Source organism: Sorghum bicolor, chromosome 5 (genome assembly GCF_000003195.3).
Source record: "Sorghum bicolor cultivar BTx623 chromosome 5, Sorghum_bicolor_NCBIv3, whole genome shotgun sequence".
In the NCBI taxonomy this organism is placed as follows: domain Eukaryota; kingdom Viridiplantae; phylum Streptophyta; class Magnoliopsida; order Poales; family Poaceae; genus Sorghum; species Sorghum bicolor.
The window spans coordinates 8,445,318-8,470,246 of record NC_012874.2 but is presented as its reverse complement, the minus strand read 5'-3'; the positions used below and the strand labels follow the sequence as shown (position 1 = coordinate 8,470,246).

Sequence of the window (24,929 nt, the reverse complement as noted above, 5' to 3'; positions counted from 1 at the left end):
CTGAGAAGCCGTACCTCTTACTACAGCCAGAAGATCTACGACAAAGGGTTGAGGCTGAACAAAAAAAGAGGCGTGAAGCTCAGAAAGAATCATCATCTTTATCGGACTATGATCGCACTTTAAGGAAATCCATAGAAGAAGAGAAGAAGAAAGAGAAAAGAGCACGCAAGGGTGTTGCACAGCTCGGGGAACAATCAAAGCAATCAGTGCCCCCGCTAGTCATTGGAAACGAATATGGTTCAAACATTGACGTGCTAGACCAGCAGATACCGACAGATTTAAAATTTGATGAGCTTGAAATTTTTTTTTGCGGAAACTGGTCTTAGCTTAGCCCAAATGATAGCGGGGGCACCAATTGAAAGTGCTCCACAAATTGATCATTGGCAGAAGGAATATACATATGGCAAGAGTTTATACAACCCTGCGGCCCTCAGCAAGCTTGGAACGCAAATGTACATGCTAAACAAATGGTACATGGCAGCGTGTGTCAGAAAAGCAGATGACTATCTTTGTGTCTGAATTAGAAACTATCATTACTTCCGTGGCGATGATATTATTTATGTTCAATTTAATGAGCTACAGCAACTATGCCACATGGACGCTCTTGACAAATCTCTAATGAGTTGCTTCTGTCTGTAAGTGATTCTTCCTTTCAATAATGTCTCTGTAACTTATCATGTATATATATATAACTAATTATAGAAACCCGCTATACATATGCAGAAACATGATGAGGGACCTCAGAGTTAGAAATGACAAGAAGATTGGATTTGTGGATCCAAATGTTGTATTCAAAGACCACAAGACCCCGTATGTCTTATGGAGAACTCAAACGGAGAGAAATCTACGGAGGTTCTTGATCAACCAAAAAGATAAAAGATATATACTCTTTCCCTACAACTTTAAGTAAGTGTCGTTATCGTGTGTACATTATATTTAACTAATTAATCAGATCAATATGAAGATATATACAAATTTTGCCTACATATGCACACAAATGCAGCTTTCATTGGATACTAATTGTCATTGATCTCTAGCAATGTCAATTGGTAATCTATGACTCATTGAGAAGACCACAGGACGATTACCAAGAAATGATAGATATTATCCAAGGGTAACTCCGATCTCTATATATTAAATTCTACTCTTTTAACTTGGTAATGGATAATTAATAATGACCGTTTTATTGCTAGGGTTTGGGCTGGGTTCGTGCAGAAACACCGTCCAGAGTTGAATGCAGCACTTTCAAAGCCCATCTTACTTCAGTGGGTTCTACGGCAGACACCGGGCAACAATTTGTGTGGCTACTATGTGTGCGAGTTTATGACAGTGTATGCCAAAATAACTAATCTTGAGCACCTAAAAGTATATAACATGTATATATAATAAGTTTATTTCATTTATTTGTTGCTATTTAATAAATCCTATTCATACCTCTAACTTTTTTCTTTAATGTCTATTAAAGGAGATGTGGCTGAAGGAGCAGGTGTTGGATGCGGTGCGCCTAAAAGGAATTCAGGAGACAATCGCAGGATTTCTTAACGACCAAGTCCTGAATCCCGGCGACGAGTGCTACTTCAACCATCAGGAGCCAATGAAACCAGTGTGTTGTAAATACTTTGTCCGTGAAGCATATGTGTAAATATTATATTATGGACCTATAGATACATATTATTTATATATATATATAGTGTTTTATAGTATATTTCTATGTAATGCTTTAAATTATATAAATTATAAGTGCGCGTTCCATAAACTACCAGCAAACAATACGCATTCGAAAATAACAATAACATAATTGTAAACCCTAAATGGAAAACCAAATGAAAAGAAAAAAAAAGAAAAAAGTCTTTAGTCCCAGTTGGTAGCAACAACCGGGACTAAAAGTGGAGGCCAGGTGGCACACCTTGGCGCACCTTTTAGTCCCGGTTGCTGTTACCAACCGGGACTAAAGGTGGAACATTTAGTCTCGAAACCTTAGCCCCGGTTCCGTAGGCGGGACTAAAGGCTCTTACGGCCCGGGGCTAAAGCCCTTCTCTGTACTAGTGCCTTCTTTGTCAATGCTAACAACTGCTTCCCTTCTTCCTCACGCTCCTCTTATTGGGCACATGCCCACCCATCTCACCTAGAGATGACTCCATTACTACACAAATGATTTTGCAAGACAATGCCCAAACATTAACCAAAACGGTGACAAAACCTACTGTCTCCAAAAATACTGAACGATTAACGAGGGTCAAAAAATAACTACCTCCTAAAATTGATTTATGGAGACGGTCATTTTAAGACAAGTGCCTCAAAAAATGGTCTATTTTTGGAGGTGATTGTCTACCAAACACTACCAAGGTCAGCCATTCTCATTTATATCTTTGGCAACAAAGAAACCCAGAATAAAAGATGACTATATATTTGGATAACTAAATAAAGAAATTATTGGAGTGTATTTTTTTCATAAAATATCTATTCCTAGCAATTAAGAGGATATAGAAAGTAACTTCGAGTTGCTCTAACTGCAAACGCTAGTGATACATATACTCCCGATCTGTCACACCCGATTTTTAAGAACAAAACCAGGCTAGCCATATATGTGCCCAGGAAGTCCACACATACAACAACAGAAGCAATAGTATCAAAAACAATGTTATATAGCGAAAATATACTTATAATTAACACTTACATCAGAGTATCGTGGAAAGGTAACTAATCTTCAGACTCAATCTTCACAGGGACGGTTGACTGGGGGTAACATATGCCTAGCACTTCTCGTATCGTGAGAACGTCCTTCGTAACTCCTTCGCTCCTCTGATAACTCTTACTAGTAAACTGGAGTGGTGGGAAATAGCATGAGTGAGTCCATGTCGAACTCAACAAGTATAACCAGGGGTTCATGAGGCTCAAATAGCTGACACTGGTTTGACTGCTTTTAGCTTTTATATGTAGATAGCATGTTTAGATTTAGATAGCCAATACCAAGGTTTAACACTCTGCAGAGGTTGTACATCTTTACCCATGAGTCGTGATTTACCCTTTCGCCCGAGGTAGCTAGTCTCTTAACCCCCTTCCTAGGGAGGTCGGCAGAGATCACTATGAAGCCTTTCAAAAGTTCGTCTAACATATTAGGGCCGCAAGGTTTCCTTTGCGCGCAGATATAGAGCCCCCCTTCCGATGGCACAATGACTCGCAGCCTATACACATACAGACAGAGGCCACACTATACCCAAAACGGTTCAGCCCCTCCGCCCTTTCGGGTAACCTCTAACAAGCTAGAAAAGTTCTTCATACTGAGCTAAAGCCAGAGCCATATAGCCCTCATGGTTGTACGAGTTGTCCCAGCTTTTGCCAAGGGATAAGTCCTTATGGAGGGTCAAGATCAATCTAGCAAAAGCCAGAATTCTTTCCACCCTTTATGTTCAAGTTGCTAGAAAGCTTATTTTATTGTTTATTGTATATTCAAATATTCATGTTACAAGATCATGGATTATAATCAAGCACTAGCAAGGACTACCCACATGCATATCCAAATAGGTAACAAAGAATTTAGGATAATAATCATCTATGATTTTGCTAAGGTCATCAAGGTGGACACATGCATATGATATATGTATTAAAAGTGTGTAGGTAACAAGGATGATCCCAAGTTATACTTGCCTTAAACACTTGCTTAATTCTTACACCATTAGCTTTTTTCGTCTACTCGCAGCAAGCACCACACAGACAAACATACAAACAACAAACAGAGACAACTAAGAACAGTACACCACATAAGATTAAGCAACATAATAAAAGAGAACTTGCTGCTACGATCACGAGAGCGCAAGAAAACATTGAGAACGAGTTTAACGTTAAAAAGAAACTACTATCGAGAGTTTTATATTATTTTATTATTTTATATTATAAAGAAAAACCTAAATGCTTGATTTATTTTAATTCAGTAAAACCATAGGAAGCATATTAATTTAGATCACACAATTATATATTAGTTTAGAAACTGAGCTAAAACTAATCATGTTTTATCTATAAATATTGTTGTATAGATTAAACAACTCAAACTCTAACTCAGTAAAAGAGAGACATTGTGAGAGCTTCTAAACATATTTGTAATGACATTGTTTAGCCTAAGCAATTACATAAATTAAAAACGCACTTATGTAGATATTAATCATATGAATATTTGTGGAGAAAATATCGAAGTATAGAATCTATGTTGCTTTTAAATTCGAAAACTAATTGCATTCATATTAATAAAATTAATATTTAATTTAGTAAGGTCATAAATATGTGACATGAACAGCGTTAACACTAACTCGTAAATCACGTCACTACCAAACTAATGCTACAAGATCGACATGGCAGTATAGATATACGCAAATGTGAGAATATAAATCATAGAGCAAAAGAAACAAACGGAAAAGCGCACCGGCGATTGTAGATGGCAGAAATTATCAACGCTCGATGGCAACCAAAATGACGTCGACTGATCTTAGAGATGGTGGACAGTAGGCAGGTCTCGATCACCTCCCACAGCAATGACGGCTTTCCAATTAATGTACCGTAGATGCGGCATCCCGGAGAAGATTTGAGAGTGACTCCAGCTTTCACGAACGTAAAAACGCATCGGCAATAGTGAAAGCGTGCACGCCAACGCCGTGATGTCGGAACACGAGAAACTTGGTGGCAAGACATATGTTGGTGAAGAATTTGCATAGTTTAGTAAAGATGTGTTTAAAGGAAGGATTCACAAGGCATGACTCATAGTTGATCAGATAAACTAGGGGTGAAGAAACTTGGTAGAATTACCATAGCAAGCCTTGCGTGGTTTGCATGGCCGGCTGCTGCTCGATCGATGCCCAAAAGACATGCATCGTGATCTTACATCATCCCTCATAACGACTAGTGCTGATGAAATCTGAATCTTCAATGAGAAAAAGTGATTTTAGACTTCATCGCCAAAGTACATGCACACGTACCAGATATATAGGAAGAACGTACAGGAAGAAATTGACATAGTAGCTAGCTCTTTTGATTTGTGAAGAAGATGACTAGTGCTCTTGGATGATTATTGATGCCGGTGAGGAAACGATAGCTACCGGCCATGGCGATTAGCGGCGTCGGACTCTGCTACGAGGCTCCATCAGAGGATGATGCGAAGTGGCGGCAGAGGCAAGTAGATGGCTGCACGATTTTCTTGCCGAAGGTGTGCCTAGAACCAGCAGCAACCAGGGCGGCAACAAATCTCCACAATGGTGAGGCAGCCGACGGCAACAGCGGCGGCGGGCGTTTTTTTAGCTCTCCGTGAGACCTAGCATGGCAGCCGGATGGAGCTAGGGCAAGGATGCGATCGATATATAGGATGGGCCTCGGCTCGTGCTAGCACCTGGTGTGGAGGACTCGGACTCAGGCTGTTGTTTGGGCTGCAAGCCCGTGTTGCGAAGACGAGAAGCGGGAGTTGTCCACCGAGTGACAGAGGCATACGGGGTGTGGACTGTGTTGCCAGGCAACAACAAACAACGGCAATGGACAATGGAAGATTGTGATAAGAAATTTTTAGAGCATCTGAGAGTTAATATTTTTGCTCTAAGATAAATGGTAAAAGGTCCCAAAATTCATGAAATTTCTAGAGAACGTAGTAGAGATAGATTGACCAGTAATAAACTCAATTATATTATTTTGAGGAGGAAAAGATTTTGAGATGTTCCATTCCACACCAAGATTAAGCTCAAGAAGGCATGAATTCGATTCTAAAAAATGAAGACATGCCAGAGAAAGATAAGCGACGTACTAAACGTATTTTGAAAATTTTACTCAGTCGTAACGCCAAGTCAAACAACAAGCAAACATCACATCACATCAACAAAAGCCCTTCAAGTTAATTCGGAATAATTTGGAAATTCAAATTTTTTTATAATAATTTGCATTAACTCATCTAAATTTGGCAAATCTTTTACAAATATTAAATTCATTTTATTTTGTTTAGTATTTTTCTAATGCACAACCCCAAATTAGAAATTCTGGGGTGTGACACGATCAAAATTAATATTATGACACTTTAGTATTGTTTAGGTATTTTTTTATTTAATGAGATTTTAAAAAATGCATTGCCATTGAGTAAGGTATCAAATTGATTATACATGTAATATATCTCTTGGCAGTTCAGTTTATTTTATGTGAACATATTTTTCAATGAGGTTTTTCGAAATTAAAAAAATGATTGAATAGAACAAACGGAGAATTCATTCCGTGGCTCCATATATCGAGATCGTGGTGCCTGCCAAATATAAGAGCAATGTTAGTCTGGTCCAACACAATGTTAGATAAATAGGCAATTTTATTTTAATTTCATAATTAACATTATGACGATGACATATAAAAGATTATTAATTATAAAAATTATGATATCAAACATGTTCATAGCAATATGGAACATGTGATCAATTAACATATGAAGCATGTGATTATTAAAAACATGAAAGCATAGATGAACTACTGAAACATGTATGATCTGGAAAGCGAAACACATCAGGAAGATGAACAGATTATAAACTCCTCTGCGCTCTAAGGATCCCGATCCTTGTCCAACTTCTATGATGTAGAGGATGAATATGATCTCTCTACCGGGAAGGAGAAATCCGCCCGTGCCCACATGAGGAAGATGGTGACGGTGCTCGAAGACGACCATAAACAGCAGCGGTGATTTGGGCAGTCGCGATGACGCTCCTCAAAAAAGTAATTGTCGATCTCTCGTGCAAGGTCTTGAACGACAAGGGCTTTTGAGGCACTTGCCCTCTCACTCCTCCATGCGCATGGAGTTACGAGATGGGAATACCCTTTTTGCTACGAAACTATGTAAGTTATTCTCTCTTGTTGTACCAAAGAGATCAAAGTCTCCTATTTATCTTTATGGCTGGAGAGGAGAGGAGGGGAAGGGACTCCCTGTTAGCCGCTAAGGAGATGGGCATGTGAAGGGTTTTCACGTGGAGTTGAAACTCCCTCAGTTATTAGTTGAAACACCCGTAGATATTGAGTTGAAACTCCCATAGAACTGAGTTGAAACTCCTGTACCGCCTGCCTACCTGCCACTCCATGCCTTTGTCCTTTCCTTAACTTCTCAATTTAAGTGGAATAACTCCCACCATATAAGTCTAGTCAAGGACTCTTAGAATTCTAATCCAATACAACTCATATCATATTGTTCATACGTACACACCATAGAGTTTATTAATTATTATGAGCCTAGCCCATAAAAAAATCAACAATCCTCAACAAACACTATGGTTTATGATGATGAAGCATCAGAACCACAATTATTTAATATATCAGTGTTTCGATGAAGACTGTTAAGTTGAACATCCATCTAGAACAAGAGTTTTACCCATTTACAACTAAACAATGGACTATGCCTTGAATTGACAGTTTTGTGCGAGATGAGATCCACTCAAGTCCTTAGTTGATACTAGGCTGCACAAGGCATCCCAGTTGTTTGAAGCATATAAGCCACACTTTAGTGCCTTTCATAAGTATTTAGGGATTACCCAAGTCCCATAGACTGTGATCAGCAGTCTGACTCATATAGGTGTACTCCTCAAAAGATGTTCTATAGGACAACATCTCATCTTTATAAGACTCTTGGAATACATTAAGGTAGATACCATCCTGCCTTACAGATAGGAAAGATGTGCATCAGAAATGAGTCAGGAAAGGGATATTTCCATTTAATCTACTCATATCTTGTTTCATCACTCTACTTCACGGGATCTCTGATCACATAGAATAGGTTACCACTATAGTAGATTTCACATGGGTCTCATATCCATTTCTCTTATTGCACTTTCTATCACATTATGTAACAGCCCTTAGTGAATTGATCTGCCAGATTATTCGACGTGTAGACATAATCCACCGTTATAACTCTGGAGGTTTTCAACTTTTTGATAGATTTTAATCTTCTTTTCACATGCTTTGTAGACTTCATGTTATTCCTGGGACTGTTGACCTTTGTAATCATAGTCTAGTCGTCACAGTTCATGGAGATAGCCGGCATCGGTTTTTCAACTACTGGAAAATCTATTCAGGAGTTCATGAAGCCACTCGGCCTCAGCCCTAGCAATGTCTAATACTGCGAGTTCTACTTCCATTGTAGACTTCATTATGATAGTCTTCTTGCAAGACTTCTAGGAAACAATGGCATCTCTAAGCAAGAACACATATCCGCTCGTGGCATACAACTCATCAGCATCAGAAATCCAGTTGGCATCACAATAGCTTTCTAGCACTCTTGGGTTGACAATATAATAAATACCATATGTCATAGTACCTTTTAGATATCGCAACACTCTCTCAAGAGCACGCTAGTGATCATCCCCTAGTTTTGAAACAAACCAACTCAGCTTGCACACACCATATGAGATGTCAGGCCTTGTTGCACTCACAAGATACATGAGTGAACCATTGATCTGAGAGTATGTCAATTGATCCCTTGCAATTCTCCGATTTGTCCTCAATAACATGCTAGGTTCATAAGGTGCAGGAGCAGGATCATAGTCACTAAAACCAAAGCAACTCAATACATTTTCCACATAATGGGATTGTAACAATGTTACCCCACCATCAGCTTCTCTGATAAGCTTGATGTTTAGAATAACATCAGCTTCTCCCAAATCTTTCATATCGAAATTACTCGATAGAAGTTTCTTTACTTCCTCAATCACATTAAGGTTTGATCCAAAGATCAATATGTCATCAACATAAAGGCATAACATAATAGCCTCACCCCCACTATATCAATAATACACACACGTGTCAGCTTCATTCACAACAAAACCAGCAGCAGTGATAGTATTATCAAACTTTTCATGTCATTTCTTATGTGCTTGTTTTAGGCCATACAATGATTTTAACAACCTGCACACCTTGTTCTCTTGACCATCCACAATGAATCCTTCTGGCTGATCCATATAGATCTCCTCGTCCAACTCTCCATTAAGGAAAGTTGTCTTAACATCCATCTGATGAATGATAAGACCATAAGAGGCTGCCACTGCTATTAATGTGCGAATTGTAGTCAATTGAGCCACTGGTGAATAGGTGTCAAAGAAATGTTCACCCTCCTTTTGGGTATATCCTTTGGCCACAAGCCTTGCCTTGTAACTTTCAATTGTACCATCGGGCCTAAGCTTTTTTTTTGAAGATCCACTTGTAGCCTATGGGTTGACAACCATATGGACAGTCAACAACCTCCCAAATTCCATTAGACATAATAGAATCCATCTCACTTCTTACTACTTCCTTCCATAAGTCAGCATCAGGAGAGGAATATGCCTCTCTAACGGTGGTTGGTGTGTCTTCCACAAGGTACACTATAAAGTCATCACCAAAGAATTTTACAATCCTCTGTCTCTTGCTCTTTCGAGTGATTATAGGGTCATTCACCTTAGGGATGTGCATGTGAGAACCCTCGGCATGATTTATAGGAATAGACAATTATTGCTCATGGGGAATTATAGTATCATGACTTGTTTTACTAGGTGTATTTTCATGGGAAACTCATTCTAAAAAATGTAGCGTCTCTTGACTCCATGATAGTATCAACATACATATCAGGCACATCAGATTTTATAATTAAGAACCTATATCCAAACAACCCAAGTTTTAGGCCCAAGTTTGCGCTTTTCGTTGATTGACACATTCACCTTAGCCAAACAACCCCAAGTGCGTAAATATGAGTGATTTAATCTTCTCTTTTCCCATTACCCAAATGGTATAATCTCTTTGTTCTTTGCTGGAACTCTATTTAGGACATGACACACTGTCAAAATTGCCTCACCCCACCATTGCTTGAACAATCCCACTGTACTCAACATGGCATTCACCAAATCAGTTAGAGTGTGGTTTTTTCTTTCAGCAATCCCATTGGATTGTTGTGAGAATAGAGGTGTCCTCTCATGAACAATTCTATCTTCCACACAGAACTCACTGAAAACATTAGAGAAATATTTTCCACCTCGATCAAACCTTAACCATCTTATTTTTCTCTCAAGTTGGTTCTCAACTTCAGCTTTATAGGTCTTAAAATAATTAAACACTTCATCTTTTGCTTTCAAGAGATATACATAGCAAAAACGGGTGGAGTCATCTATAAAAGTGAGAAAGTATCTTTTACCGCCTTTTGTCAGAATTCCATTCATCTCGCACTTATCAGAATGAACAAGTTCTATAGTTGCTAGATTCCTTGCCTCAGTAGCTTTGTGAGGCTTGCGGGGTTATTTTGATTCAACACACACATGGCACTTAGACTTTTTGAGAAAGTTAAATTTAGGAATTAAATTTAGATTTGTAACTGCATAAGACAACCAAAAGTTACATGACAAAAGCATGAATGCCATAAATCTGACTCATCAGATATATTAACAAAATTTACCATTTTAATACACTCATCATGCAATGATAAGCGGAAGAAGCATCCGCAATCATATCCTTTACCAACAAAGGTACCATGTTTCCACACAACATATTTATTTGACTCAAAAACAACTTTGTAGCTATCTCTACATAACATAGATGCACTAACAAGATTTTTCTTTATAGAGGGCACATGCTGCACGCTCTTCAACGATACTGTCTTTCCCAAAGTAAACTTCGAAATGACCGTACCAACACCAAGAACATGAGCACGTGACCCATTTCCCATCAACAAGGTTCCAGATCTCCCGACCTGATAGGAAGAAAACAAAGACACATCAGCACACACATGAATGTTTGCACCACTATCCGTCCACCACTGAGGTGAGTTACAAACTGAAAGAACAAATGGTAAAGAATTACCATACCCAGATGTTCCATCTCTAGTTTTAGTAGTCACAACATTAGCTGATTTCTTGTGTGAACTTGCGATCAGGGCACTCTTTAGCCCAATGCTGATCACTACCACAAAGAAAGCATCCTCCCTTTCCCTTGTTGTTGTTGTTCCTCTTAAACTATGTTGTTTGAACAGGTTTAGGTGTATTCTCTTGCTTGTTTTGGTTTTTCCTCTTGTTGAACATGCGGAATTTCTTCTACACCACATTGGTAGTAGATGTCTCAACACCTTTCCCATTGTGCTTTGCTCTAGCCCTCTCCTCAACATCAAGAGTACCAATGAGCTCTTCCACATTGAACTCCTATCTCTTATGTTTGAGGGAGGTGGCAAAGTCCTTCCAAGAAGGTGGTAACTTGGCAATTATACCACTCGTCACAAACTTGTCAGGCAAAGGATAAGGAAAAGTTCAAGTTCCTTAGCTAGTGACTGAAACTCATGAGCCTGTTCCACTATAGATCAGTTCTCAACCATCATACAACTGCTCCATGAGATACAGCTCGCTACCAACATCAGTAACTCCAAACTTTCCAACAAGTGAATCCCACAGCTCTTTCCATATAGGGAGAATGATATAGTTTTTCTGGAACTCTGTGTCAAGTGCGCTAATCACTACACCTCGAAAGAGGTTGTCATCAGCCTTAAACTTAGCCTCATCCTAGGAGACAAGTTAGCAAGCTTGCCCTCAGCGACATGATAACATGATATAGCACTTACCCACAATTCCATCTTAACTTTCTAGATCAAGAAGTTTTTACCATCAAAAGAATCAGGTTTTAACACAGCAACAAAATCTCTGACAGAAAAATGCCTATAATTAGGTTTTTGGATTGTTAGATAAATAGGTATTTTCCATATCATTTTAATTCCATAAATTAATATTATGATGATGACATATAAAAGATTATTAATCATATAAATTATGATATCAAACATGTTCATAGCAATATGGAACATGTGATTATTAAAAGCATGAAAGCATAATATATTTTGCATAACATCAAGGCAAGGCATATATCTCATAACAGCAGTAAACATGAGACAACATATGAAACAATGAAACAAAACTACTGAATCATATAGGCAACGGTATACGAAACTACTTGACTGAACCAACGAAATAAGCAGACAGAGCATATATCTTATAGCAGAAACACACATAAGATATAAACAGAAACAACATGATTGAACATATAAAACACACTCAAGGCAGTACACGGAACAATATGGATGAAATACTGAAACATGTACGATCTGGAAAGTGAAAAACAACAGTAAGATGAACAAATCATACCCTCCCCTGTGCTCCAAGGATCCCGATCCTTATCCAACTTCCATGATATAGAGGATGAAGATGATCTCTCCACTGAAAGGAGAAATCTGCCCGTGCCCACGTGAGGAAGACAATGACGGCGCTCGAAGATGACCACGAACAGCAGCAGTGGTTTGGGCAGTCGCGATGACGCTCCCCAAAAACCTAATTGCCAATCTCTCGTGCAAGGTCTCAAATGGCAAGGGCTTCAGAGGCACTTGCCCTCTCGCTCCTCCGTGCGTGCAGAGTTACGAGATGAGACTACCTTCTTTGCTGCAAAACTATGTTCTAAATTATTCTCTCTCATTGTACCAAAAAGATTAGAGTCTCCTATTTATCTTTGTGGCTGGAGAGGAGAGGAGGGGAAGGGACTCCCTATTGGCCGCTGAGGAGACGGGCATCTGAAGGGTTTTCATGCGGAGTTGAAACTCCCACGGAACTAAGCAGAAACTCCCACACCGCTTGCCTGCCTGCCACAAAATGCCTTTGTCCTTTTCTTAACTTCTCAATTTAAGTGGAATAACTCCCACCATATAAGTCAATTCAAGGACTCTTAGAATTCTAATCTGGTACAACTCATATTGTCCATACTTACACACCATAAAGTTTATTGATTTATTAAATTTAAATGAGCCTAGCCCATAATAAATTCAACACACGCGAATAGAACAAATGGATACCATGCAAAATCATTGATGTACATGACACCTACTTCTTTTATAAAATTATTTATATGGACCGAGTTACATATTTAATAACATGACATTTGATGAAACATGGGTGAAGTTAATATGTTAAGTTGTACCACAAAATTTCAGTGTGCCACTTTCCTAATTGGTTTACGTTTCTTGTGCAAATCATTTAGATAGTGACCCTTACATTTAGTGATTCATCATATTTGTATTCTCAGATCAGTTGTTGAGATAAGTATGGTTAAAGAATTCGAATGGCGAATGCCATGAAACTGACGACGGATATGTAAACTGATGGTGATGAGCTTTTGTCTCATCAGCCTTTCATGGCGTTAATAACGGCCGTCAGATTGTTGAACGAAGTGCCATCTTTTCTGATGCTCCTGGACGCAACCTTCTGCAGCTCCAATGCCCTGGACATGGTCGCCGGATCGTTCAGCAGGTTCTCTATGCACGCAGCGATGTGCTCGCTCGTGACCAGCCCACCGGCGGCGGTGTCCTTCAACAGACGCAGGCCGGTCTTCCAGACATCGCAGACGTAGCTCTCATTGATGAACTGGTCGGCGAAGTACGGCCAGGTAAGGAACGGCAGCCCGTTCCTAATGCCCTCCATCACCGAGTTCCACCCACAATGCGACATGAAGCAGGCGACAGCAGGGTGGGCAAGAACCCTATGTTGAGGTGACCACGTCACAATCTTGCCCCTTTTCTCAACGGTCTTGGGGAATTCGTCAGGAAAATTGGCAGTATCAGCCAAGCCAGGACGGACCACCCAAAGAAATGGTCTCCCTGACAGCTCCAGCCCACGAGCGAGCTCACGAAATTGTTCCTCATCAAGCACAGCGATGCTACCGAATGCCACGTAGACAATTGATCTGTCAGGTTGTGCATCCAGCCACGACAGGCAGCTGTCGTCCTCTGCCCAGAAATTCCCAACAGGCTTTCCCTCACGGAGACCCGTCGGCAATGGCCCGATGGGGACGATGCTAGGGTGCAGGGACAGGATGCCCTCCTCGAGCTCCTTGACAGTGTTGCACAGAAGGAGGTCGACAGTGTCCTGCCCTAGCGCCTTGAGGATGTTGTTCAGGCACCGAAATATCTGCTTCTGTGCCTCCTCCGTGCCGGCGGCGTTCCATGCGAGCGGTGCCAGGTTCATCTGCAGGTCACCTACCGGAGGTATCTGTTTGCCCGTCGGTAAACCTGCAACGCCGGAGGACTTTAGGCATTTAGCATGGAGGATCTGCTAACAATAGCTATGAGCTAATCAAAATCTTATTAATGCGTCTAGTACATATACTTACCATCCTTGTCGAGCATGCCATCAGCAATCAGCTCTGGCAAGTCTAACCCTGCTGCCATCACGGCGGCGCATGACGGCCAGAGCGTTGCCGTGTGCATGCCAGCCTTCTTGGCGACGCCGAGCACCCACGCCAGGCCATAGTCGACGACCATGCAGCGGAACTGGCCCTTTTGGATCATGTTCTCGATGGTCGCCGGCAGGGAGCTCATGAGCGCGCTGGTTAGCGTGCCTAGGTCATTACGGTCGCCGTCCGGTGGGAAGCCGTCGGAGACGGAGACCAAGCGCACCTGGCCCGATACAGGTGGTGGCGCTCCGTCATCTTGTCCTGCTGCCACCAGCTCTGGCGACGCGGCTATGAGCTGGCCGTGGACGTGGTCCGTGTTGACGAAAGTGACGGCGAAGCCATGGTCGGCGAAGCGGTGCGCGAGCTCGAGCAGTGGAAGGACATGGCCCTGCGCCGGGTAGGGGATGAACAGAGCGTGGGCTGGAGAAGGCATCATTGAGTAGGTACGTGATAGTCTACAGCTACTGCTGCCTTCCCTCCTCACCTCGTGTATTTAAGCAAGTGTTAGGAACTCATATTGCTCATTAATACTGGACCTGGACCAGAAACTACTTGATGAGTATAGTCCTGTATGCAAAAAATATATTCCTTTTTTTCTGCAGGTAATGAATATGAGATGGAGGTGATCCTTCAAATTAAGAGCAACTGGCTGTCTTTTTCTTTCACTAATCATATGCTTGTTTTAAATTAATTATCCAACTACGTACTACTGAAGAATGTCTTCAAGCAGCAGTGATGGTCTGTTATAACCTACATAAGCTGGGTTATTTGTCAGTTTAAAATTATCCGGCGCACTGACCTGTTATGTAGGCATGTAGCAGCGCCGTATGGAGCAAAACACTTTGCTGAGTAGTTCCAAAACGCTGCCTATGAGTATCAGAACAATTATGGATTCCGTGCCGGCACGAGAGTATATATATTTCTTGGGAATTTGAATGCGACATGCAAGTGTCCAAGCGTACCCATTTTGTGTCGTAAGAGGAAACGGTCATATGGCGACAGCTTTACATTTCTTGTTGAGCGGTAGACACGGAAACGACTTCTAAGTCTTCTTTCGTCTATTTAATTATTTCTTGTTCGAGGTATATAAGTTAAGGCTGTTTATCTATTAGTGGGCCTGCCAATGCCAGTTCTGAAAGGCTTCACCTTCAGTCACTTCGGACACCGGCAAACGACAGTGTGCGCCGAGTGGTGTTGACTGATTGGTGAGCGTCAGGCCTCTTACTCATAAGCTTGCACAACTACGCGTGGCCTTGAACTTCGAGGAAACTCTGTTGCCAAGTTATAGCTCCAATCCATGCAGTTCAGCAGCCTAATATAAGTACACTACACTACTACAGAATGAGGCATTGGTCGATGCCCAAAATGGCCAAAAACCTCGGCCTTTTTGCGGCCCGGGGTTAAAGACCCCTTTAGCACCGGTTCGTGTGACAAACCGGTGCTAAAGGGTCCTGCCCAACGGCTACTGACATGTGCTGTCGGGGCAGGGACCCTTTAGCACCGGTTTTTAACAAGAACCGGTGCTAAAGGGGTCCCTTTAGCACCGGCCAGAGCCACGGGCCGAGGCAAACCCTTTAGCACCGGTTTGTGTTACAAACCGGTGCTAAAAGGTAACCCTTTAGCACCGGTTTTTGCTCTGAACCGGTGCTAAAGGTCCGGTTTATAGGCCGGCTCCCTCCTCCCCTCTGCCCATTTGAAACCGAGAGCACCATTGTTGTTCTTGGAGCTTCTTCTTGCTTGTTCTTCATTTGTTCTTCATCTCCAACGCCCATCGTTGATCTTCTTCGACTCCGTCATCGTCTCTTCGCGCTTAGAGGTGACTAACTTCAGCCTTTCTTGTCTTTTTCATGTTGTTTTTGGCTTGTGATGTTCCCATCATTTTTTAGCTCAAATCCACTTTGTTATTTTGAATCATTCACATGAATTAGTATCCATATATATATATCATATTTCATGGTTGACCTAGTTTTAATATATTTTGCAAGAATGAATTATAGTATATTTTTATGATCATAGAAAGTAGGATAGTTCAAATTAATTGGTTTGTTAATATCACTTGATTTATTTTTATTACTACATATAATGTCCATTGTATCATACATGTTTACTAGTAAATGTGGAATTTATAATTGTTTTAAAATTGAGTATGGATAGTAGATGGCAACCGTGACCGGGTCTTCCGTCTCTCAACGGGTTCAAAAGCGATACCGTCCGGAACTCCCTCTCATTACTTGTGGCAAGTGTGGGCAGAAGATTTTGATGGAGTACAAAGTGTCGAAAGAGGGAGTAAACAAGGGTCGTATATTCTACAAGTGTCCAGATCGTAATGTGAGTTATTTCCAGACATTTGCTTATATATGTGCATATTTTTTTAAATGATATTAATTAAACTTTTGATTCTCTCTTTTAATTTCAGTGGGACGGTACCGGCGGATGTACAGGTTGGTACTGGGAGGAAGAATACATTGAACACATTAAGAAATCTTTTGCACAGGTGGTTGAGGCTGAAGGTGGTGAGGCAGTGAGCCGACGAAAGAAGTTCAATGATGTTGATCAAGCGAATGATCTATCTATTATAGTTGGGATCGGACGCGAACTAATTATGTTGCTTAAGTGCATTTTAGTTTTGTTTTTTTTAATGCTAGTTGCGATTGTATTTGTTGTAGCCAAGCTTTTCTAAATTAATCAACTATGTATCTTAGACATGTTGTGCAATAAGATGAGAAACTATATGTGTGCATGGTTTTCATAATATATATGTTATCTTTAATGCAGATGGTAACACGTAATTGGATGTATAATGCCGATCGGCGCTCCGAAGAGTTCATTAATGGCGTGCACTATTTCTTAAGTGTGGCCGAGTCAAATAAGAGGGACGGTTTCATGTGCTGTCCATGTGCCGTGTGCAAGAATTTGACGGAATATTCTAACTCAAGAACTCTTCATTCACACTTATTAAAGTCTGGTTTCGTACCAAACTATATTTGTTGGACCAAACATGGAGAAAGCGGGATTATAATGGATGAAGGTGAAGAAGAAGAAGAAGAAGAATTGGACCATGCCAATATTATTGCTCAGTACGGTGGCTTCAATGATGTTGCAATGGGGGGAGATAATGAAGAAGAGGTGGCGGCAGAAGATGATCGGGGCGATGATGCTTTTGGTGATGCCATCCGTGATGCACAAAGAGAATGTGAAAGTGATAAAGAGAAAGCCAAGTTCGAGCGCATGCTAGAGGACCACAGGAAATCGCTATATCCCACCGCTGAAGAGGGGCAAAAAAAGCTGGGTACCACACTAGAATTGCTGCAATGGAAGGCAAAGAATGGTACATCTGACAAGTTATTTGGGCAGTTATTGAAGATCATAAAAAAGATGCTTCCGAAAGGCAACGAATTGCCCACCACTACATATGAAGCAAAACAGGTTGTCTGCCCTTTGGGATTAGAAATCCAGAAGATACACGCATGTCCTAATGACTGCATCCTCTACCGTGGGGAGGAATACGAGAATTTGGATGCATGTCCAGTATGTAAGGCATCACGGTATAAGATTAGACGAGATGATCCTGGCGATGTTGAGGGTGAAGAACGTCATAGGAAGAAAATTCCAGCCAAGGTTATGTGGTATGCTCCTATAATACCACGATTAAAACGTCTGTTCAGAAATAAGGACAATGCAAAGTTGTTGCGGTGGCATAAAGAAGACCGTAAGATAGACAATATGCTGAGACACCCTGCCGATGGATCCCAGTGGAGAGCGATAGACAGAGAATTCTCAGATTTTGCAAATGATGCTAGAAACTTGCGGTTCGCCTTAAGTATAGATGGTATGAATCCTTTCGGTGAGCAGAGCAGTAGTCACAGCACTTGGCCAGTTACTCTATGTATCTACAACCTTCCTCCATGGCTATGCATGAAGCGGAAGTTTATTATGATGCCGGTGCTTATCCAAGGACCGAAGCAACCTGGCAATGACATAGATGTCTACCTTAGGCCATTAGTTGAGGAACTTCAACTTTTATGGAGCAAACCAGGAGTTCGCGTGTGGGATGAGTACAAACAAGAGCACTTTGACCTACGAGCATTGCTGTTTGTAACAATCAATGATTGGCCAGCTCTGAGTAATCTTTCAGGCCAGTCAAACAAGGGATATAATGCATGCACACATTGTTATGAAGACCTTGACTGTGTATTTTTGAAAAAATGTCGAAAGGTCGTGTACCTTGGCCACCGTCGGTTTCTTCCTGTGAACCACCCAGTACGAAAGAAAGGCAAGCATTTTAAAGGCAAGGCAGACCACCGGACCAAACCTCTCAATCGAACCGGGGATGATGTACTCGAAATGGTCAAGGATATAAAAGTGGTATTTGGAAAGGGACGAGGCAGTGAACCTATTCCCAAGGATGCTAAGGGACACGTACCCATGTGGAAGAAGAAATGCATATTTTGGGAGCTACCTTACTGGAATGTCCTAGAGGTCCGCAACGCGATCGACGTGATGCACCTGACAAAGAATCTTTGTGTGAACTTGCTCGGATTCATGGGTGTCTACGGGAAGTCTAAGGATTCACTTGAAGCACGACAAGACTTGCAGCGCATGAAAGAACGAGACAACCTGCATCCAGAAAAGACAGATGATGGACGTCATTACTTAAGCCCTGCTAGCTACACTCTGAGGAAAGAAGAGAAGGAAAGCATGTTTGAATGTCTTAGCAGCATCAAGGTCCCATCTGGATTCTCCTCCAATATCAAGGGAATAATTAATGTGCCAGAGAAGAAATTCCTGAACTTGAAGTCCCATGACTGTCACGTTCTAATGACGCAATTGCTGCCGGTCGTTTTAAGAGGAATTCTACCTCCACACGTACGTCTAGCCACCGTAAAGCTATGTGCATTCCTCAATGCAATTTCTCAGAAGGCAATCAATCCAGAGCAACTAGCTACTCTGCAGAATGATGTCGTTCAATGTCTCGTCAGCTTTGAGTTGGTGTTCCCTCCATCCTTCTTCGATATCATGACACACCTCCTAGTTCATCTGGTCAAAGAGATTCGTATTCTCGGTCCTGTGTTCCTACACAACATGTTCCCCTTCGAGAGATTCATGGGTGTCCTAAAGAAATATGTCCATAGTCGTTCCCGGCCAGAAGGAAGCATTGCCAAGGGCTACGGAACAGAGGAGGTCATAGAGTTCTGTGTTGACTTTATTCCAGACCTTGACCCAATTGGCATTCCTGAATCTCGACACGAGGGCAGACTCAGCGGAAAGGGAACACTTGGGAAGAAAACATATATTGGTATGGGAAACGATTACTTCAATAAAGCACACTACACAGTTCTCCAGAACTCCTCATTGGTGGAACCATATGTTGAGGTACACAAAGATTACCTACGGTCCTAGTGGCCCAGGAAGAATGAAGCTTGGATAATGCGTCAGCACATGGAAACTTTTGGCGATTGGTTGCGCAAAAAATGTCAAGGTGATGAAAACATTGATGAGCAGCTTTATTTGTTGGCCAGGCAACCATCATGGCATGTCCTCACATACAAAGGGTACGAGATAAATGGTAACACATTTTACACAGTTGGCCAAGATAAAAGGAGCACCAACCAAAATAGTGGTGTACGCGTGGATGCCACGGATCCAAATGGGAACAGGCAAACATATTATGGACGCATAGAAGACATATGGGAACTAGTCTATGCAGCTAATTTTAAAGTTCCTTTGTTCCGGTGCCAATGGGTGAAGATGACCGGAGGTGGGGTAACAGTCGACAAGGAGTATGGGATGACAACCGTGGACCTTAACAATAGTGGGTTCAAAGACGAACCATTCGTCCTTGCTGCAGACGTGAGTCAGGTGTTCTATGTCAAAGATATGTCTACGAAACCAAAGAGAGGAAAAAATGATGACCACTCAATCATCAATGAGCCAAAGCGCCACATTGTCCTTTCTGGGAAAAGAAACATTGTCGGAATTGAGGACAAGTCAGACATGTCAGGCGATTACGAAAGGGATGATCGAATTCCGCCCTTCATAGTCAACAAAGACCCAGGCATTCTGTTAAACAATGAGGATACTCCATGGTTACGGCAGGATCATAACCAAGGGTCATACGTCAAGAAGAAGTTCACTGTTGTGTCGGCTTGACTTTTCCATTTGGGACAATCTAGGGTTCGGTCAAAGGGTGTGTTTGTAAAAACCAATGCTTTGACTTTGGTCAAACTTGGTCAAATAGCCCATTTGATGACTTGAAATGAAAAAAGTTTGAATACAAAGTTGTTAGAGATCATCAAAATCTATATTTTATATATTGTCCATTTTTCCATTTGGATAATTTTGAGCCAATTCTAGTTACATTTCTATAAAATCCAAGACGGGTTTCGGTCAAACTTGGTCAAATGACAAACTAAATTACTTCAAATGAAAATATTTTGAATACCAATTTGTTAGATATCTTCAAGATCTAAACTTTTTATATACACAACTTTTCCATTTGAGAAAATCTAAGTTAACAATACCCACCAATTCTAAGTTCTCACACAAACTATATGAAACTATATGTGTCAATTGTGGATTTTCAACTACACCTTCCTAAAACTTTGTCAAATGCAAAAATGGTCTATATATGAAATGTAGATTTTGATGAGTGGAACAATATTGGTATTCATGACTTTTCCATTCGAGACCATGTAGGGTTCCGAAACCGCTGCGTGGCTATGAGTTCCATGAAAATTCAAAATTCAGTGGTTCAAACTTTTCCAAATGAAAAGTTGACCATTAGACAAAATGTAGAACTTGATGAGTGTAGCAAACTTTGTATTCATGACTTTTCCATTTGGGACAATCTAGGGTTCGGTCAAAGGGTGTGTTCATCAAGATATATATTTTTATATGATTTTTTATTTGATGAAAATTATACCCAAGTAGCATTCCTAGTAATAAATAACAAAAATAAAAAGTTTTACGTCAATATGATGTGAAAATAAATTTCCAGTTCATTGGATATAGTTTTTGTAAATTTATTGGAATAATATATTTTTGCATTAACAAAATACTAAACATTTCTTACAAAATCATTGTAAATTATAAAAATACAATAAGATATTTAAGTTTAAAAATTTTCATGTGTACATTAAAACAAATTACAATATATGTCACTATTTAAAAAACATTATGCAAAATATTTAATTTACTATACAATTTATAATATAAACTGTATATATAAAACAATTGAAAAACCCTAAACTAAAAAAATGGGCCTTTAGCACCGGCCCATAGTGGGAACCGGTGCTAAAGGGTCCTGAAAATTTCAGCACCCCGCCCGAGCCCGCCTAGGACCCTTTAGCACCGGTCTGTGGCTGGAACCGGTGCTAAAGGGTCCCTTTAGCACCGGCTGGTAACACGAGCCGGTGCTAAAGGGTGACCCTTTAACACCGGCGCGTAACACCAGCCGGTGTTAAAGGCCCTTTAGCACCGGTTCCAGCCACGGACCGGTGCTAAAGGGTCCGCCTCTATTTAAGTCATGGGCGTCCTGGATCTGAGCAGTTCGTCTTCGTCTTCGTCGAGTTCATCGTATCCAGCGCCGCCGCCCGTTCATCTGCCCGCGCGCGACCTCGCCAATCTCCAGCGCCGCCGTCTCCAGCGCCGCCGCGGTCAGCTCCGGCCACCAGCGCCGCCGCCGCGACCACCATCTCCACCAGCGCCGCCATCTACGTCTCGATCTCCACGCCCGGCCCCGCGCGCGTCCACTGCAATGTATAATCCAAAACCATATATATATATATATATATATATATATAATAAATACTCCACTGCAGTTTATATATATAAAATAAATAAATGTTATGAATTATATGTCAATCACTTTGCAATTTTAGTGATTTCTATATATTTGTACACAAAAATAATAATTAATGAATGCTAGCTAGTATATATATTAAGTATATATATATACACACTAAAAAAATAATGCATGATGTTAGTATTTTATTCTAGTAATAGTTTTTAGTACATTAGTATAAGTGTAGTGTTGACCTGTTATAAATTATATTATGCTAGTATATATTTGTAATATATTAATATTATTCTTGTATTATTTTGTAGTATTATTTTTTTAGTATATTATTTGTAGTATTATTTTTTTAGTATATTATTTGAAGTATATTATTCTTGTATTATTCTTGTATCATATTTTATTTCTAGTGTGTTGTATATATTATTGTTTGTACTATTATTCTTGTATTATTCTTGTATTATATTTTATTTTGTAGTGTTTTGTATATATTATTATTTGTACTATTATTCTAGTATTATTCTTTTAGTATATTATTCTAGTGTATTACTAGGCTTAAGATTCTAGTATTATTTTTTAGAGCACTCCAACACTTTCATTATTTTTGTAGTATTCTTGTAATATATATTCTTGTAGTATTTTTAGTATATAGTATGTATGTATGTTCTATTTTTTTATATATGTATTATTTTTTGTATGTATGTATATTATTTTTTGTACATATACACACACATATATATGTAATATTTTTTTGTATGTATGTATTATTCTAGTATTGTTTTTTATTCTAATGTATTACTTGGCTTAAAAGATCCTAGTATTATTTTTAGAGCACTCCAACACTTTTATTTGTAGTAGTATTAGTGTATTTCTTATCTTATATAGAATATATATATGTATGGTTGCAGACATAGAAATGGCTGACCGTCCTCATGATGATTCTGATTATATGGAAGCTGCCATTCAAAATATAATCGACGACGGTAGTCAGTACTTCGTTGATTACCACGACATCATGCAAGGCAATCCTACTGAGCAACAAGAGGGCAATGCCCCTGAGCAACAAGAGGGCAATGCCCCTGAGCAACAACTTGTCGTGCAACAAGAAGAAAATACTGGCGAGGTATGTAAATGTAAACATATATAAATAATGCATCTCTTACATTAGGTTTTAGACTTATTACTTGATTATTAATTTAGTATTTTTGTTTCTATATGTACGTGTAGCCTTCTGGATCGACCTCTACGGGGAGAAGCGTACCTCCACGAGGGCCAAAGAAGCCGTTGGAGGGCCGCTATGTAATCTCTGAGTTTGAGATAGCTACAGGCAGACCACTTGGTGAGCATGCAAATAAATATGTTAATCACTGTGGATATCTTGTGAGAGATCAAATACCGATCAGTTGTCGTGAATGGAGAGAGAAGCGAGGTGCTCTTGAGATCAGTTTTGTCTCTGATCGTGACAAGGAGTTAGTTTGGAAAGCCGTCACAGACGTTTTCACCTTCGACACCAACGATGAAGAGTTGAAGGTGCGAATTTATGACTGGACTATGAAGAAGATGGCAGTACTCTTCCAGAATTGGAAGAAGTCTTTGTACAATAAATATGTCAAGAAAAACGAGACTCCAGATTTCAACCTCAAGCAATATGTAAAGCTGAGGGCCTTCTGGGATGACTTTGTGCAGTACAAAACATCAGAAGAGGGCGAGGAACGAGCCAATAGAAACAAAGAGAATGCCAGTAAAAAGGCATACCACCATCATATGGGATCAGGTGGTTATAAGAGTGCTGCTCCCAAGTGGGACCGAATGGAACAGGAGATGCTTGCTAGGGGGGTCACACCCGAGACAATAGCAAAGAATTGGAGCGAGCGCTCCAAGCATTGGTTCTACGGTCATGGGGGAAGCGTGGACCCAGACACCGGGGCGCTAGTTTGGGGCCAAGAAATCTCTAGAGCAGCAGAGAGACTAGTCCGTGCACGAGAGGCGGTTCAGTCTGGTGAGTTCAGGCCTAACAGGGAGAAGGATGAACTCACCTATGCGCTTGAAAATCCTGAGCACGGTGGGCGTACGAGAGGCTATGGGGCAGTTCCGTGGCTGCAATCATTCCAAGCCGATCAAGATACCTACAGAAGCCGCCAGAGAAAGAAGGATGAGGAGGCAGAGCGGATCCGCCGCCTGGAAGTTTTGTTCTGCAGCCACAAGAGCGCGAGAAAGCTCGTGAAGAATGGATGCAGGCAGAGATTCAAAGGCAAGTGCAAGCAGCACTTAGTCAAATGACGAAAGGGCAAGGTACATCACAGCCTGAGGTCAATGTTAGCCCCCCAGGCCAGTTGAAAAGCAGCTGCGCATCCACGGAAGTACCAACCATTCAGGATGACACGAAGCTACACTTCCCCGTGGATGATGTCACAGAGGCTTTTACTACCTGTGAGCTGCATGTACCAGATGGGAATGCCACCAAAAAGGTGGCTATCGCTGTTGTCAACCCTATCGACCGAACGGGCACTCCAAGAATCCATAATCGACCAGTACCTGGTGGATATGCTAGCGTCTCGGTTGATAGGGTTGAGAAAGGTTGTGGCAATGTGCCACTAGACATAGAAGGGGGAGACGGAGAGAAGACCTTAGGTGAAGCTGAGAAGACATTTATTTGTTGGCGCAAGCGCTTCATAATTATTCCTCAGCATAGGTTTGTGTGTGATTTTACTTCTTATATTATTTATTATGTATTGAAATTTAAAAAAAGTTTACTCACAAAACTTGTAATTGTTTTCTTTGCAGGGACTCCTCCAACCTAAGTCCAGTTCTCTCCCCAGCGCATCATAGTGCTGCGGGCGGTGACCATGCTGGATCTCCTCCAACACCTGCGGCGGCCACACCGACCCCGCCACCGCCTCCACCACGGTCTCCACCT

The 24,929-nt window shown here is 40.9% G+C and overlaps 1 protein-coding gene across 1 annotated transcript; it reads right to left on the bottom strand.

Moving 5' to 3' along the window:
• On the bottom strand, positions 13,139 to 14,399 carry LOC8056274 (UDP-glycosyltransferase 83A1). The gene is made up of 2 exons (XM_002449115.2): positions 14,155 to 14,399; positions 13,139 to 14,053 (listed from the first exon to the last, which is right to left on the bottom strand). The coding sequence occupies exons 1-2, from the start codon at positions 14,360 to 14,362 to the stop codon at positions 13,170 to 13,172; spliced, it is 1,092 nt and encodes a 363-aa protein (XP_002449160.2). The 5' UTR covers positions 14,363 to 14,399; the 3' UTR covers positions 13,139 to 13,169.

What these genes read in the sequence shown, in the direction of transcription:
- LOC8056274 (XM_002449115.2), bottom strand. Translation starts at nt 14,362, where the DNA reads ATGAGCTCCCTGCCGGCGACCATCGAGAACATGATCCAAAAGGGCCAG. An exon ending in TGGCATGCTCGACAAGGATG is followed by an intron (nt 14,054 to 14,154) that starts GTAAGTATATGT and finishes CCGGCGTTGCAG; the next exon opens with GTTTACCGACGGGCAAACAG.